The 17,960-nt window shown below is 31.5% G+C and overlaps 2 protein-coding genes across 2 annotated transcripts; both read left to right on the top strand.

Moving 5' to 3' along the window:
• Nucleotides 1-8,866: 8,866 nt before the first annotated feature.
• ZFP5 (zinc finger protein 5) lies at nucleotides 8,867-9,798 on the top strand. Its single transcript, XM_085714595.1, has one exon. It carries the CDS (start codon nucleotides 8,924-8,926, stop codon nucleotides 9,605-9,607), a length of 684 nt encoding a protein of 227 aa, XP_085570721.1. The 5' UTR covers nucleotides 8,867-8,923; the 3' UTR covers nucleotides 9,608-9,798.
• A 3,042-nt stretch (nucleotides 9,799-12,840) lies between these two features.
• LOC146921181 (uncharacterized) lies at nucleotides 12,841-13,239 on the top strand. Its single transcript, XM_085711258.1, has one exon. It carries the CDS (start codon nucleotides 12,841-12,843, stop codon nucleotides 13,237-13,239), a length of 399 nt encoding a protein of 132 aa, XP_085567384.1.
• Nucleotides 13,240-17,960: the final 4,721 nt, after the last annotated feature.

Below are 17,960 nucleotides of genomic sequence, written 5' to 3'. Positions count from 1 at the left end.
CACTTTTTCATTTTTATTTAGTCAGTTTAAAAGAAATGGCAAATAAACACGATAGACACTATTAAATGACAACACTTGGGTTTGAACTTCGGAACTGGTGTTTTGATGTCGCTGAAATTGTCAATACCACCAACAATGGAGGACAAAGATGTTTTTGATGCGCAAAACACTTAAAATTCATGCTCTCAAAATGAATATGAGTGCTTCAAAATTCAACTCACATTAATCTTATTTTTGACCAATCATCAATAAGATCATTTTATATCTCATAAGAATAACATAATCATAGACTTACCACTGTAAACTACTTATCAAAGTTTTTAGTTGTAGAATTCATCATTTTGCTTTTACAATTTCAAAAGTTGAAAAACCTTTTTCAATAGAAGTACAACTATTAAAAAAAACATTAAAATTGCTTTAACCTACTAGTATTATATAGAAGTACAACTAAATTTAGGTTTAATTGTAATTTTGATTCCTCACTTTTATTCACTTATAAACTTAGTCTTTATTTTTTATTTTTCTAGTCTAGTAGCCTAGTGGTTAATGTTCACACAATTAAATGTAGAGAAGTGATGTGTCCGGGGTTCGAACCCCCAGCCTTGCATAAATTATGCAATGTCTATACCAACTGAGCTAAGTTCATGGGGACAATCTTTATTTTATTTTTTAAAATTCTATTTTTTGATCTCTCACTTATGTTTTTGGAGACCAAAAAATGTGTCGGCTAAGATCGGGGCACTGGTGTGTTAGCTCTAAAGTTGGCCCTTAAATAGTTTTGGTGTGTTACATGTAGTTTTCCACTACCTACCTACCAACCAGGTGGTCTTGTTTCAACCCCAATAGTTTCCGACAATGGTACACAATTTGCTTGGGTTACTGCTCTTGATGATGACCGTATCCTGAAACATAATTGAAGATGGTTAAAAAGAATAAAATAATGTTGCCAACGTATATTTTTAAGCAAAAATTTGAAGTTCAAAATATCACTTGACATAGAAGGCATCTCAACTATGTTAACACTGAAGGTGAGAAAAACACAAGAAGGGGGGTTGAATTGTGTTTTGAAAAATTCTTCGTTTCTCCTAAAACTGAAACACACTGGTCAGAAGCTAAGTGAGACAGCTTCTGAAGTGATAATCAGAATCTGAATGCAGCGGATAAAAACAGAGAGAGAGGAAGAAAGACACAAAGCAATTATACAGGTTCCTTCCACAAACCGGAAGTAGTCCTGTCCCCCTTGCACTTCCAAGGAGAGTTCATTAAAATGTAATATCTGATTACAATTGCTCAAGCACACACCAAGAGACTTCCTTTGCTCAAGCACACTTTGCAAGAGTCTTCCTATGCTCAAGAACACAATCAAGAGACTTCTATGCTCAAGCACAACTGCAAGAGACTTCTAATCAAACAAGATTACAAAGAAAAATGTTTGAGGTTGAACACTTGATATACAATCAGAGGTGTTCACAAAACAAATCAGATACAGACTCTTAAGACTTTAGAATTTCTAAGATAAGACTTTAAGAACAGAAATTCTAAGTGAACTTTTGGATGCAGAATGATTTCAACAGAGTTTTGACACTTTCAAATTGTTGTAGAGTCTTGTTCATTCTTCAAGTATTCACTCCTATTTATAGAGGTGTGAGATGAACGTTGTAAGTGCCAGCACATCCAAAAAGAGTCGTTGTTGAAGCTTTGATCAATCACCAATGATCTTTTGCCTGATTTGGTTGTTGTCCTATGAAGAACCAATTTGAAATCCATTCCCATTGTGAAGGAACATCTTTGCAGGCGTAGCTGTATTCTGGAGCTGTTTTCTTGTCTGTAGCGTGGACACAAAACAGAGTAGTGGGGATAGTGGTTGTACAGTTCGTACATAGTACAATGTCAACGCTCCTGAAGATAAGCTTCCAATGCCTTCAAATCTTCACCAAAATGACCGTTGCAAAGTTCCACTAGTCTTCTGCATTTCTTTCGAATCAAATAGACAGCTTTTGAAGTGTTAATTCTTGATCTTCAGCTTGTGGTGATAATCAGCTTTTGATGAGGTCGCTTCTGAACTTGCTTCTGATGAACTTCAGCTTCTGATGACGTCATCCATCTTCAGGAGCGCTTTGTCTTCAGGAGCATTTTTGACTTCAGGAGCACTTCTCTTCAGATGCTTTAAAGCTTCCTTTTCTTGATTCCTTAGCTCTCTTTTGTTCTTCAGAACCTTTGTATGATGTAAATTTTTAACTATGGTCCTGTACACTTGAACAAATATTAGCTAGTCCAATTGACAATTTTTTAATACCTTGTTATCATCAAAACTTTCTAAGGTTTATTGTTAAACACATTTTGTTCCAACAAACACTTATAAAATTATAAGCTATTGTTTGCAATGTCTCGATAAATATCTTATAATAAAAAGTGAGTATATATTATAGTGCACTAAGTGAATATAGAATACCGCCTCATTGAGATTATGGTTGGTATCAGTGAGTATGCCAGAATCACGGTGGTCAATCATGATTTTGCATAAGCTGTAAAGTGTAGTTTTTGAAAAATTACAGTGAATTATTGTGATTCTCTCATACCCACTATGATACCAAATATAAACTTAAGTGGTTGTTTGGTTTGACGATGGATGAAAAAATCTTGCGCCTACATGATCGTTTGCAATGAATTTTAACTAATGTTCAAATGGTAGCTTTGGTGAAACTTGCGGTGTGGTGGTATTTTACCACTTAAAAAGACATACTATAACAACCTTATCGGAAAAGTCTTAAGGTCTCAAGATCTCAAGTTTGATTTTCTCAGGTACTAATTTGGGTGGGTTAATTTAGGCTTTTCAAAAACCTAATGAAATAAAATTACAGTGAAGAAAAACGAGTGCAGTGCAATAAATCAAAAACATCTAAAAGGACAAAAAGAAACAAAATTGTTTTTCTTTTTAGTCCTAAAATTGATTTTGTGAAAGTGAGTTTGATATGAAGAAATTTAAATGATTTTATTTTAAAAGTAATTTTGATGTAAAGTTTGTACAACTTTCCAAACTAACACAAAATATCACTTATGATCAATATGAAATTTAGAAACAAAAACAACTTTGTTTGAGAGTAGCCAAACATAAAATTTATATTTGAAATAAAATCATATTTGGCTTTTTAAAAAAGTTTTTTAAAAAAAGTATATCTATAACACTAGTTAAAATTAGGGTTAAATATGTTTTTGACCGCTATAAATATGTCAACTTTTCATTTTAGTCCTTCTAAAAATTTTCTTCAACTTTTAATCCCTCAAAAATTTCCCATCTTCACTTTTGGTCTCTCCTTTAAAGTAAACTCATATGTATAATTCATATTTTTTAATAAAATTTTGTAGAAAAATTCATAATATTATAAGAATCTCTCCCAAAAAATTTTATAAGTTTTTAACAAAACATGAATTTAATATAAATTTTTATATGTTTTACGGTTAAAAATTCATATTTAATTTGTGCTTTGTTAAAAGAAATTATATTTTTTTTGAGAATTTTTTACACATTTCTGCACAATTTCATTAAAAATAAATATAAAAATTAAATTAAAAATAGGGACCAAAAAGTAGTGATTGAAAATTTGATAGGGACTAAAATTTGAAGGAAAATTTTAGAGGAACTAAAACGAAAAGTTGATATATTTATAGAGACCAAAAACATTTTTAACCTTAAAATTAATTCTAATAATTGGTCAAAAGAATAATATGTACTTTTTTTTGGTACGAACTAAATGACTTGGAAAAATTTAAACTAGACACATACCTAATCTATAATCACAATTGTATTGATGTGATCTTTTATATAGTATACTCCTATCTTATAAATTTTCAAGTCCTAACTCTAAACCCTTTAGACCAAAAATTCCTTGATCAACTCCACATGCTGCCAGAGGTTAGGGACAAGTCTTGTAAGTTACGATCCTGCGAGTCAGCAAATAGAGACATGGTTGAATCTTCCTTGTTGCTACATTAACTTTTAATGCCCAAGTTCATTTGATTTATGAGCGCATTTGGCATAAACAAATATTTCAACTAAAACATGTTCTTTTTCTTCAAAAAAAATAATCTAAAACATGTTCTTTCTCAGAAGCAACATATATAGTATTTTGTAATTTACTATTATAATATGACTGCAGTCAGTTTTGGCATTCTATAAGGATTAAGGCCCCATAAAATATTAGAAAACCACTAATATGAATTTCTCCAAAAGTGAAGGCTAATATATCCGTATACCGTGAGGGCTGATACAAACCTTCGGGCTATCTAGTATTGACATTTTAGATTGAAGGCAAGTTTAGTGTCTGACATATCTAGATGGTTGACACTAACATGACATGGACATATATAATACATTTAATCACTTCTAATTTATCCAATTTTGACATGTATCTATATATGAGTTGGTGTCTTAATTGTTTGTGTTTGTGATCGTATTTTATAGGTCGTGACTTAGGTTTGAATTAAGAAATTCTTTTGTTCATAGGCTATTGATTGGAGTTGGATTGAAAATGACGTCCGAAGTTGGTGGTTGTGATGGAGGATGGTCACGCGGCTTCTCGGAGAGAGTGATGTATCTGCAAACATTTCAATGTTGAATTCAATATTTGATTGAATATATAGTGTGAAGTTTATAAGAATTGATTGTGGACGTTTCTCTAATGCATGTGTCTTTTATAAGTGGAGATTTAGGCAGAAAATTAGATTGAGTTGCGGTCGTTGAAAGATTTTCGACGCAATCGATGGATCTAAGTTTGATGGTGATCATGCAGTGATTGATTACCGAAAGGGATACACTTTGGTACATTGGCGGAGCAACGTTTTAGCATATGCCCTTACATTGAAGTCTATTATGGATTAGGACTTGGATCTGTGCATAAAAGCTATATATATATATATATATATATATATATATATATATATATATATATATATATATATATGTGAACTATATAGGAAATTCCCAGCTAAGTATAATGGTTCTCCTCAGAGTATTGGGGTGTTTAAAATCGAACCAATCCAATATAAAAACAAAAAACCGAACCAATTCAAATCGAAACTGCAAAAAATCAAATATGGTTTGGATGTATTCTGGCCATCTTTTTATTCAACCGCACGGTTGGTTAGGTTTGCGGGTTTTTTATCAACCGAACAAAACTGTATCAAACCGAACATAAGAGAAACATTAATTAAACTTATGTCACACAATCCAATACTCATATAAACTCAATGTGAACCTTTATATAATGACATATATTTTTCTCTTGTTAAGTTTCTTCTTTACTTTTTATTTTAAAAAAATGTATATGTGTGCTTTAATTTGCTTCAACGCGATCTGTTATGTTAGATATATTTTAAATCAAAGAAACTCAATGAGAACTTATAGAGAATGATAAAAACTTAGTCTTTTGCATTTCTTACAAGAGAAAATTACTTTTTGGACCATGTTTTTAATTTGAGAAATGATATTTGAACAACCATTTTTGACAACTTTTGTGACAACTTTCTCTCTCATACTCACATTATCTTTTTACTTTATCTCTCTATTGCTTTGGTTTTTGTGTCAATATCTCATTTCCTTTGTAAAATTTTGGTTGTCACAAAAGTTGTCACATATATGGATGTTCAAATAACACAACTCTTTTAATTTAGTCCATGTTGTTGAGTACATTGTTGGATGAAAATAAAATTGTAATGATAGATTAAATTTTAGTCTTTTGCATTTCTTGTAAGAGAAGCTTACTTTTTGGACCATGTTTTTAATTTGGACTATGTTGTTGAGAACATTGTTGGATAAAAATAAAATTATAATTATGGATTAAATTTGAAACATTGTTGGAAATAAGTTGTTTTTAACTTGTTGGGAACAAAAAAATTGTAATGTCTCGCAAAAAATCGCAACTGAACCAACCCAAATTGCATTTGTTTGATTTGATTTGATTTTAAAAGGTAACTGAACCAAATCAAACTACATATTTTTTAATCTTACATTTATGATAACTTTTAACTTCAAAACCGATTTAATGTGCATCGCCAACAACCGGAGTATACCCCTTTTATGTAAATATTTTCATTGTAAAAAGGTAGAGTATATCCAATGGCTAGAGAGCAAGTTTTTGAAGCTGATGGGTAGGACCATGATTTGATATTCTTAAACCAACGTGTAATGAAAATGGAATTGGCTAAAATCAATCAATCATCCAACCCACCCACTTATTAAGCCACCATAACCCAATTTCCTCCCACATGGCTTCTTTTTATTCCACATGTTAGGATAATGAAATATGAAATGGTAGATGACAGCATGCCTACTTGGAATTCTCCTCCTAAAGCAAGAATTCTTTTATTATTTTGAACTAAATTAAAGCATGAAAATAGATAAAAAGGAGTGGGAATTGATGAGCATGAGAAATTTATTGGTGGAAGAAGTCAACCAATGGGAGATCAAATTAAAAGACAATAGAATAAAACACAATCTAATGATTTTTCTAAATTGTCCCAAAAGCAAACAGAATGTAGGCCCAAATAGAACAACTGTCCAACTTTTATTTGTAGAATAATACTATAGTTGATGACTTGATTCACCTGAAAAATATAATTTGTATAAAATATAGGCTTTGCCTGCTCTATGAAGATATGCCAAGATCTCATGGAAGACTATTATTAGACCATTTACAATGGTCACCAACATTAAACACCCTTCAACACCTACTTTTTCAATTCCCAACACTCCACATCATCTTCTCTCTCTTAATTCAACACCCATTCAACTTTAACCTCTCCAATGGTTTTTTTCATTCAACACTCTACCCCACCACCTTTTATTTCTTATTCTTATTTAATTTTATATTTTTGTTTTTATAATTACGTAAAATTACAATTATCGATTATAATTAAATTAAAATAAAGAAAAACTTAACAATTTTTTTTTGTAAAAATAAAATTTATTTAAATAATTTATTTTTATTTTTCTTAACTTCAAATGCAATACAATATTTATAGAGGAAGAAGATAGTATGGTATCATAAGAAGAAGATAGTGAAAAACTTGATTTTTTTTTCTGTGTCCAAATCAAATGAACCAAGTCTCTATTTATAGAGGAAAAAAAATCATGAATTTTGATATATTTTTTATTTTTTTTAAAATTATTTTACAACAAAATAATTGAGGTTTAATTTTTAAAACAATTAAAAACCGGGCAACCAATAACATGCCAACACGCGTCCCCCTGCATTCCAGATTTTCTTCTTCTCTCTCCGTCCAAATCTATTCACGCGCGTTGTCTGTGCGTGTTGTACACGCGCCTGAATCAGACGAATAAAATTGCGCCACGTGGCATCTGGTCTGCTTTCAATTGTGTTGAACCGGTTCAACTTCTCTTTCTTCCACCTCAATATTAAGCATGCATTAAACAACCCATTGGAGTGGTATTTTGTGTTGAATCTCATTTTCAACATGCCATTGTAAGTGGTCTTAGTATATATGCTTACATCATTTCCCACTTCTTATATTCCATCATTTAGTTTTCTCCCATTACAAGACCATTCATAAGATACGATAAACGATCAAATAATACAATTGGCAAAAAATTTAGAACATCTAAATAAGTTGTTTGGAGTTCATTTCTTAACTCTTACATATAAAAAACATGATTAGAAAGAAAAAATTTATCTTATATAACCGATCAATTTTTTGACAAAGATTAAACAGTCACCGATAAATGGTGTAATGGATACTTTGTATCTATAACAATGTTATTGAAAACATGGTCAAAAAATACATATTAAGGTTGTTTTTTAATGTGATTGTGGGTGGTGGGAAGATTATAAAAAGAAACTATATTTAGTGCTGAATAATCAAATTTGTACAGATGTTAAGCATTTTATAAATAACTTGAATTGAATAACTCTATTAGATGGAACTTGGCTATAGCTTAGCACCCATTATAGCAATATTAATTTGGCAAACTTTTTCTTAATATATAATAAGCTTAGGTAGAGGACAATACATTAAGGCATAAAGTCATTGGCTGGTCACTAAAATAATGTTAGATATGCAAATTTTAGTACAATAGTAGATACGTTATAAAGTTAGTGCATCTTTCCTTCGAGATGATCACATCTTTTTTCCTTTGACTTTTTGTAGCTACAGTTATTTAAATAACTTTAATCATGTCTTAAGCAAAGAATATATATTACTTTGTTAATATAAAAGAAACCCAAGTGGAACTATATAAATATTATTAAGTGCACCCTTTAATTAATTATACTTTTAATAAATTAATCAATGTTACACAATAGTCGACATTTTGACCATTTCACACAGAAGGAAAAAACAAATATATATATATATATATATATATATATATATATATATGAGCGAGAGAGAGATAAAATATTATTATTGTGGAAAATATTGAATTTGGAGTGTAGCATATATAGTATTAATTAGAGTATAAAGTTGAAAGAAAAAAATATAACTATAATATCATCTTGAAAATTAAAAATGACAGTCATATTTTGATAAAAAAAAAAAATTACAAATAGCTCAACTATTCTAAGATGAGGAGTGCAATGAATCTCCTATGTTTGAGAACCTTGAGGTGTATACTATAACAATTAAAATGCTAAATAGTCTTTTTTTAATAAGAAACATTGCATGTAAGACTGCTTCCATTTTATCCTATTTTTCTTTTAAAGCTTGTATTATAATATATATTTATTGACCTTAGCTTCTCTTATGCTGTCCAATGTGCCATAAAACTATAGTATTAATATTTTTTTAATTAAAGTACTGTGCATGTTTGAACCTAAGAGCTTATACTATAAAAGGAAGATATGCATAACAACTAATCAATGCAATTCTACCTCAAAAAAATATTTCTTTCAATCATCTAAGAGAAATCATGGAAAAGGAAATGTGTGATATTTCTGTTGAGAAGAGGCTTAGGCTATTTGGTTTTGAGCTAAATCCAACAAAGAATAATAATGAAGGACTTGTCAAAGAGTCTAATGAAGGAGATGAAAGTGTGAATTCCTCTAACTCAATTTCATCTGGAGGAGATAAAATTGTCCAAGAAAAAAATTCATCTAGAGACCAAGATGAGAGAAAATTTGAGTGTCAATATTGTTTCAAAGAATTTGCAAACTCACAAGCATTAGGAGGCCATCAAAATGCACACAAGAAAGAGAGAATGAAGAAAAAAAGATTGCAACTTCAAGCTAGGAAAGCTAGCATAAACTATTACTTACAACCTTTTCAAAAAAATCATCATGGTTTTTCTTACCATGGTTCAGATACTCATTGGTTTTATGACCCTTCTTCTTATAACTCTGAATTCTCTTTGAGTGAAGAATCTCAAATTAGTTTCAAGTCAAAAAATGTTCATGATACCAACTCTAGTTGGTATTCTCTTCCTTCTCATGTTTCTCCTTCCCAACAAGATACTTGCATGTTTACTTTCTCCAATGATGATAAGCCTTTCATTTTGAACCCTTCTTCAAACCAAAGTCATAGTAAAGCTTTAGATCTTCAACTAGGCCTCAATTTGCAGTCAAATACAATAAGAAGCTCTTTGAAAAGGACATAGTTTCCTTGTTTTCCTTGAAATTGTTTGATAATGATCAATTCTCAAGCATGAAGGAAAAGGAAATTAGAAAAAATATTCACTATTCATTTGAGTTGGCTTGTCCTGACTTGGCTCCTATATAGAGTCAATTATTGTAGAACTGACCAATGATTGTTCAGACATTAATATATACAATTCTTATGGTGTATTTATTTTATGGTATATATATAGCCATTGGCAATTATATACAATGTTTTAGATTCATATTACATTTACAAGTTGTCTCCTTTATTCTTTCTGTCAATATTCATTCCTTATTTCATTGAGTTTCTTAAAAACAATTACTATAAAAACTAACACAAATAGAAACAATTACTATATAAACTAACACAAATAGAAATTGTAAACTCACCAATGATTTGATTAGATAAAGTAACACATAGGCTGTTAAAAATTAGTTCTAGTTGATATGTCACATGTCAAAGGTGTGAAACAAATTTAACTTCAAAGAGAAACTAAATAGAGCATATTGATTGAAAATATATGGCTGTTCAATTCTGAAAACAAGTATATTTCAAGATGGAACATGGTGATAAAATTGGGATATAAAATTAGGTTTCTCCATTACATGAGTAGTTAGATTAGGTAGGATGGTAATAGAGACTATTGTGATAATAATTATTTTTTGTATTTTGGTATGTCCTTTAGTATCATTTCACTTGAGAAATAATTTTCCCATGTGTAATTGCTTGTCTAAGAAAACAAGTTAACCAATGAGTACCTATCAAAAATAAATAAAAGCCAATCACTGATCTCTAAAATGAATATTTGTTCAATCAATTTAATGTTAGGGCACAATTGTATATCTAAACCTCTTGTTGCAAACCATTAGAATTAGCTTACATTCTGGTGATAAAGGTAACTAATGAGTAATGATGTTGCACATCAAATTAATTTGGATAAGTATACCAAACTTTCAAATGTCTAAACCATTCCAACTTTGGAAGTACGTAACTACCATTAAATTGTTTTTCTGAACATGAATAATCATCATTATATATCAAACTTTGATTTCATCTCTTATTGAATTTTCACTAACTACATTAATATACTCAAGTCTATTTTGGAGGTGTCATCTTTTGTTTTTATCAACATCGTGTGACGCAAATAATTAGCAAGTCTTTTAAGAACATGTCAAAAGATATCATCTCTTAAATAAATGAATTTCAGTATCTTGAGTAATTAGGTCATGGCTTTCAGCCAGAAAATACTCTTGAATTCATCTAATTTTGAGGTATAACTTGGTTAGCATGCTGGCGTGTATATATGAATGTAGGATATATAGAATGTTTGGTATATAATATAATGCACCTAAGATTTTGATTTTGTAATCTAATTAAATGGATTGTAAAATGATAGTTAGTGTATTTTATTTAATAGTAGTTTTCTCTCCCCAATTTATTTAAAAACAAAAAGTATGTAGCAAGAGTTGCATTTCTTCTAAAAAACACATGTGATCATAAGCTTCATCACCATAATAAGTTTAATAGGGGATTAATCCTACTTTTTTACATTGTCACTATTCGCTGACATTATGAAATATATAGGAATATGAAATAAAAAATAAATTTTACTGTTAATTTGACTTTACTGTTTTTGATAGGCTCAAAAGCATCATTTTCTTTTTGTCATAGTGCTTATCCTATTCTAACCTAAATATTGGTTTACCTTTTTGCTTACCATATCTTCATTTTTAATGTCCTAATATTTTAATGCATCCTCCTCCTTCCCATCATCAATTAACTATTACATTACAAGCAATTAACAATTACAAGCAAACTCTCATTGTAGCAAACACCATATTAAACTAAGCATTTAAATATCTATCTAATTGTTTTCTGTGTTAAAAAAATTGGTGTGCTTTGTCTTATTTCTCCTATTCATTGATATTAAAACGAAGATTTTACTATTGATTCGTTGCATCATGGTATATAGGTAGAACTAATGCCTTATTTTAGGGTTCCATATGCTTCTAGAAGAAGAAACCTAGTCTAAGCTTTTACCATTGAAATTGATTCGATTATTTGCTTCAAATGAAATTTTGGAAACATTCATGCATGTTGGTTACATGATAAACCTAACCCTATATTAGATCCTTAATTTAATTAGTCAGTATTTTAATTAAGCATTAAGACGCTGTCCAAACACTATCTAAAATATTTTTTTTAAATTTTAATAAAATATATTACACGAACATAGGATGAAAAGAAAAATATTTCACACGTATATATGTTTTTATTGTCAAACACTAGAAGACAAAATAGAGCTCTCAATGTTTTCATCATTTTTAAACAACCAGCCGCCAGACACATGCCTTGAACGGCCTTATTTCTTGATATTTTATTAGCTTTTAAGATTAATTCAAGTGAATTTTAAAATGAAGAGCTTGGAAGGAAGGAGAAAAAAAAAAAAACCTCCATAATTTCAAAAGAAAAAAAATACCAAATCATCAATAAACGGAACTGGAAAAAAAAATAAAAGTCAATTATTTACGTCTTTTCTAATAATATTTGAATATTGATACATAGTGGATAGTAAAGTTTTCCTTTATTGGGTCAGTACCGGATAATTGAATTAATTTATCTAGAAAATTATGTTCATGGTCATATATTAACATATTGAAGTCCTCGTGAGCATAGCTCAGTTGGTAAGGACAATACATAAAATATGCAATGTCCAGGGTTCAAATCCCGGCCACTACCAAAAAAATATTAACATAAGCAGCATACTCTTGGATGCGGTTGATGCTGGTTGGACCTAAATCATATGTAAATTTCATCATAAATCAATGCATATGTTTTCAACTGTGTCAATTGGTTAGCAATATAGTAGTTTGAACCCTTTAATCATATGACTAGGGTTTGAACCCTTTAACACATTTTTTTTTCTTCGGATTTTTGGGTTGGGTCGGGTTGGTTACACTGAGATTTAAAAGGTTGTATGATTTGTCCACTCATAAGGACTTGACGGAGGGTGAGATAAATGCTTTAGGGTGGGGTAACGAAGGGGATGCTTCGGGGTGAAGGCATCAGTTGATGGCTTGGGAGGAGGAGTTAGTGGGGGAAGTTAAGCTTTTACTCTCTAACGTGTCTGTACAGGATTCTAGTCCGGATGTTTGGCTTTGGCACCTGAATGCAGGAAAATGCTCCACAATTGGGTGTATCAAATGCTTATGCGGCAGGAGATGCACGATCATGACTTTGGAAGCGGTGTGGCATAAAAGTGTTCCTTTAAAGGTTTCTATCTGTGTGTGTTGTCTATTCCGCAACAGGTGGCCTACAAAGGATAACTTAGGGCGTCGTGGAGTTATTCCCCTTGACTCTCAATTGTGTGTTTCAGGGTGGGGCCAAAATGAAACAGCAGAACATCTCATAGTTCATTCTCCTACTTTTGGTTCTCTTTGGCAACACATAAAGAGCGGGCTTGGTGTGTATTATGTGGATCCCCAACATGTTATGGATCATTTTCATCAGTTCATATATATTTGGGTTCATTCTTTGGCAACACGTGAAGAGCTGTTCATTCTTACATATGATTTTGCTTTGTTGTATTTGGGTTCTTTGAAACGAACGGAACCAACGGTTGTTCTCTAATAATGTAAAATCGGTTATACAGCTTATGGAAAAGATAAAAATCACTTCATTTTGTTGGTTGAAAGCGAAAAATGTTTGATTTCCTCTTGGTTACCGTATGTGGTGGCAACAATCCCTTGTTTGTTAGGGGATTGACTGACCGTTGGTTACCACTGTTTTGATTCACAAGGATTGGTTGTTGTAATTTTGTTCTGCTTCTTTATGTAATCCTTGTGCTAAGGAGCATAATTATTTGTTAATATATCTCATTTTGGTTTGTCAAAAAAAAAATTTAAAGGGGAATAGATATTTATTATTTATTGGAAGAGCAGTTTCCCTTCAATTGATACTTTTATATCATTTAAAAAGTTAAGATGGGTGGCTTTGTGTTTTGCTTTGAAATAAATCCATTAAGTTGCTTTCCAATTTTAGTCACAATTTTATACGGATTTTGTCCCACGTTATCATTCTAGACCATTTTCATATTATAATAGAATACAAACCAAATGTGTTTTTTTTTTCCCTTGACTAAAAAATGAATTTTGTTTAGGATATTAATCATCCACTAGTGCATTATATAAAATATGGGTGGTGTTAACTTGTGCCCTTAGGGCACATGTTAAGAAATCCCAAAAAAGAAATATTCCCTTAAATTTTGTGCATCAACTCTTTAAAACATTAAAGATTAAATTTAATTTATGCATTCCAATACAGTATTTCTACATTTGGCTTCTAAACTTGTGCCTTAAGGGCACAAGTTAACATTTCCCATAAAATATATATAGCTAGTCGGCCCAATGAAGGACCCTGCTTTTGATTGGTCTTAATTGGCATTGTCTCCAAATTATTATTATTTTGTGATAATGATGATGGGAAAAACATCTCAATAAGTACTTACGAAAGATTGATATTTAGTTTACCCCTATGATATTAGTGAGGACTTAAATCAGCTGTAATTTCAGCAAAAGCTTGTAAATATATGTCGAAGAAATGAAGTACCAGATATACTTATACTCCATCCAATAAAAGAAGGCATGGGTAACATACTAACATAGCATAATACTTTGCAGCTAGGCATGACAATGGGCGGGGTGGGAACGGGTTTTACATTCCCCGTCCCATACCCGATTCTCATATACTTACCTGTTATTAACCCGTCCTCATACTCGATTCTCATATACTTACATGTTACCCAACCCGTATCCAACGTGGATGAGAATGTGAACCCCATCCTCGTCCCTGACGGGTTCAGGTGTCCCCGCCCCATCTCCGTCCCCGCATTGAATAATTTTTTTTAATAAAAAATAGAAGTTTTTTTCAACCCGAGAGAAATGTTGTAATGCATTATCCAGCAATATTCTCACTTTGACATTTGTTAGAGCGATTGATTTAGTTGCTCCTTTAAATATCAATGGTAGTTTTTATAACACAACAGTTATCAAACAAAATAACATGACATAAAGTAATTTTCTGCATTAGGGGCGAGTTTAGGTATGAGTTATGGGTGGGTACCTGTATACCTGTTACCTGTCCCATACTCGTGTTTTGAAATCGGGGAAAACCGAAACTCATACCCAAACCCAGCCAAAACGAGGAAAGCCCATCAAATTGAATTTGGTTCGGGTGGGTAAACGCGTGTATGAGTTTAATAACATAAAGTAATTTTCTGCATGAGGAGCGGGTTTAGGTATGAGTTCTGGGTGGGTACATGTATACCTGTTACATGTCCCATACTCGTGTTTTGAAATCGGGGAAAACCGAAACTCATATCCAAACCCAGTCAAAACGAGGAAAGCCCGTCAAATTGAATTTGGTTCGGGTGGATAACCGCGGATATGAGTTTTGTTGTCATGCCTATTTGCAACTATAAAATATATGTTTTTTTAAGCAAACTATGTTATGAATTGAGGACTAAGGAACTTAAATTGTTATGGTTGAGGTATTTACGAAATTTCTGAGGTTCGAGAGACTATTCTCCGATGCTGTTTGTGTAGAGAATATCCAGTTCATATCTAAAGAAAATTATGTCTACGTGCATTAGGATGATAGGGAAAAGGAGTAAGGCGTATAAATAAACAGGGAGTGTGAATAAAACATACTATGTTTATTTTCGATGCATTTTATCATGTCATGTTTTAAATGATTTATCGGCCTGACTTATGATTGGGCTAAATAAATAAAACGATGTCTGCAATAATTTACCTCTCCTACCCCTTATTTTTGTACTCATACCAAATATATTTTCAAAATTCAGATTTAACTTTTTATCGTCAGGTTATTTTCTATCTTTCTTCGTGATCTTAGCTCAGTTAGTAGAGACAATGCATAATATATATAAGATATGAAATTCAAACCCCGACAACAACCAAAAAAAGATTATTTTCTATTTGTGAAAACTCGTTTTTTAGTTTTCTTTGTCAACTATCCTAATGGTTAGGAATTCACTTTTTTAAGATAAATAAGTGGGATGTACAGAGTTTCGAACCTCAACCCCAATATATATTATATAGTGTCTCAATCAACTAAGTTAAGTTCACAAGGGTTCTAGTATTTCAAAACACAGGGAAACTGGGAAAGGATGAAAAATATTTTTTTAAATTGATTGATTAGTCGTGGTTAAACCATTAACCACGTATGGTTGTGGCAAATGTTTTTAAAATTAAAATTAATTTATTGAAATTCAGTTTTTTTTTTTTACTTTTTTGTTCAATATTTTGTGTAGGAAAAGCACCCAAGGCCTTCAAACTGAGTATAATGCTCATTTAACGAACCATGAAGAGTCGTAGAAAAATCTAGCCAACCGAATATCAAAAGGCAAAATTAATTTACTGTAAAAAGCACAAGTAAAAAAGCAAATGGTCTTGATCCTCCATCATACCACAAGGAGCTGTGCACAAAGAATCATTGTAATCCAAAATATTTGTCCTAAACAGATTCATTTTAGTTGCTAATATATTCATGAACAAGCGCCAAATAAAAATATTGACCTTTAATGAAATTTGTTTTAGCCACAAAACATGATTAAAACGGTCATCAACACCAACTTCAGAAGTTGTCAAAAGATTATAAGCATTTTTTACTGTTAATCAATGGGAAGAATGAAGCTTCCAAATCAACATCTCAGTCATACCAACCTGCAAAACAACAAGTGACAGCTGCTCCGCACACTCCCTCACCAACCCCTCTTCCCATGCAAACAATCTCTTACACCACTCTCACACCACACCATTTGATTCCAACCTCAAAGAAAACATCTCTGCAACTATAGATAATTTATTGATATGAAGAGCAAACGACCTAACATATCTAACATCAAAAGATACATCATCTAACCATTGGTCCTTCCAAAACAAAGTAGAAGCATCATCCCACATTTGTCTAATAATATTATCCGACAACCAGCTATCATCTAACAAACCACATCCCGTTCGAATGTTATGCAAGTGTTGCCACCACACTGAACCCTCACCTCGACCAAAACATAACTCCATTCCCATCCTCTCCCTATTGTTTATAAATTAAAAAGACTATTTTGACTAACGAAATACATAATCAAAGCCTATTTTAAAATTTTGATACATTAAAGATTATTATGATTGCTTGTTACACATTTAGGAATTAAAATGATTATTACAAAAAGGGAAATGTTAACGAGTGCCCCCGGGGCACTCGTTAAGGACCCAAAGTAGTAACTTTTTATAAAAGTTTGTGTAATCAGTGCATTGAAAATTGAAAACTTTTAATTTTTGAAAGAATAATTACTTTATTTAGCATGCTTAAAGAGTGTCTCGAGGACACTCGTTAACAAGACCCTTTTAAAAATACTTTTATTGTTAATCTTTATAAATATTTCTAGTGCAATTTTACTCCCCTCAATTTTGACATTCAGTGTAAGAAAATAAATTGAACAACATTACACCATTTTTCTCTTCGAACCAAATAAATTCATTCATCAAAAGTTGTTGCCATACATAATGATTTTAGACCGTTGACATTTTAATGGTTCAATAGAGGAAAAAAAAAAAAAACTTAAACAAAGATCCTAATTTAAAAACATAAACAACGAGAAGGTCATAACCTTAACATAAGCAGAATTAAAAGGGTCATAGCCTTAAAATAACATAACATAAACAATTAAAATTAAAAAGAAACATCATTTACCCTAAAAAAAAGCCATCAAAATATCATATAAATTCTCAAGCACGATCAGCGGAGGTTGAAGGTGCCTCATAACCAAGAACAGATGCTAAATATTCAGGTACAGTAGGAGGTGGAACGAGACCAAATGGAGTTTTGGTGCACAACTCTTCAATCCATTTTCGTATATTGGCATTATCCAACGAGATATAGTAGTTCAAGGTTTGAATTGTTTGCAAAGAAGTGTCTTGTAACCAGAAACTATCAGCGGAGGTTGGAGGTACCATGTAACCAGAAACGGATGGTAAGCCTTCAACTACAGTGACAGGAGGTGGAACAATACCATAGGGAGTTAATTTAGGGCACACCTCTTCTGTGATCCATTTTCGCAGAATGGCTTTCTAAACCAAGAGATAGGAGATCATGGTTTGAATTCTTTGCAAGTTATAATAAATATCCTGTTGTGATGGTTCAACAGGAGGTGTTTCAAGATTATTGGGTGTGTTTTTAGTTCTAGTTTTGGCATGTTTGAAAAACAGTTCTGGCATGTTTGAAAATGAAAAACAGTGGGTTTCTTCAATATCGTGTAGAGGATGAGTTAAGAA

This window comes from Medicago sativa, chromosome 5 (genome assembly GCF_051527215.1).
Source record: "Medicago sativa cultivar Bolivia chromosome 5, Bolivia_mono, whole genome shotgun sequence".
NCBI classification, from domain to species: domain Eukaryota; kingdom Viridiplantae; phylum Streptophyta; class Magnoliopsida; order Fabales; family Fabaceae; genus Medicago; species Medicago sativa.
This window is presented reverse-complemented; position numbering and strand designations above follow the sequence as displayed.

Excerpts from the sequence above, each read along its gene's own strand:
- ZFP5 (XM_085714595.1), top strand. The coding sequence starts at position 8,924 with ATGGAAAAGGAAATGTGTGATATTTCTGTTGAGAAGAGGCTTAGGCTA.
- LOC146921181 (XM_085711258.1), top strand. The coding sequence starts at position 12,841 with ATGACTTTGGAAGCGGTGTGGCATAAAAGTGTTCCTTTAAAGGTTTCT.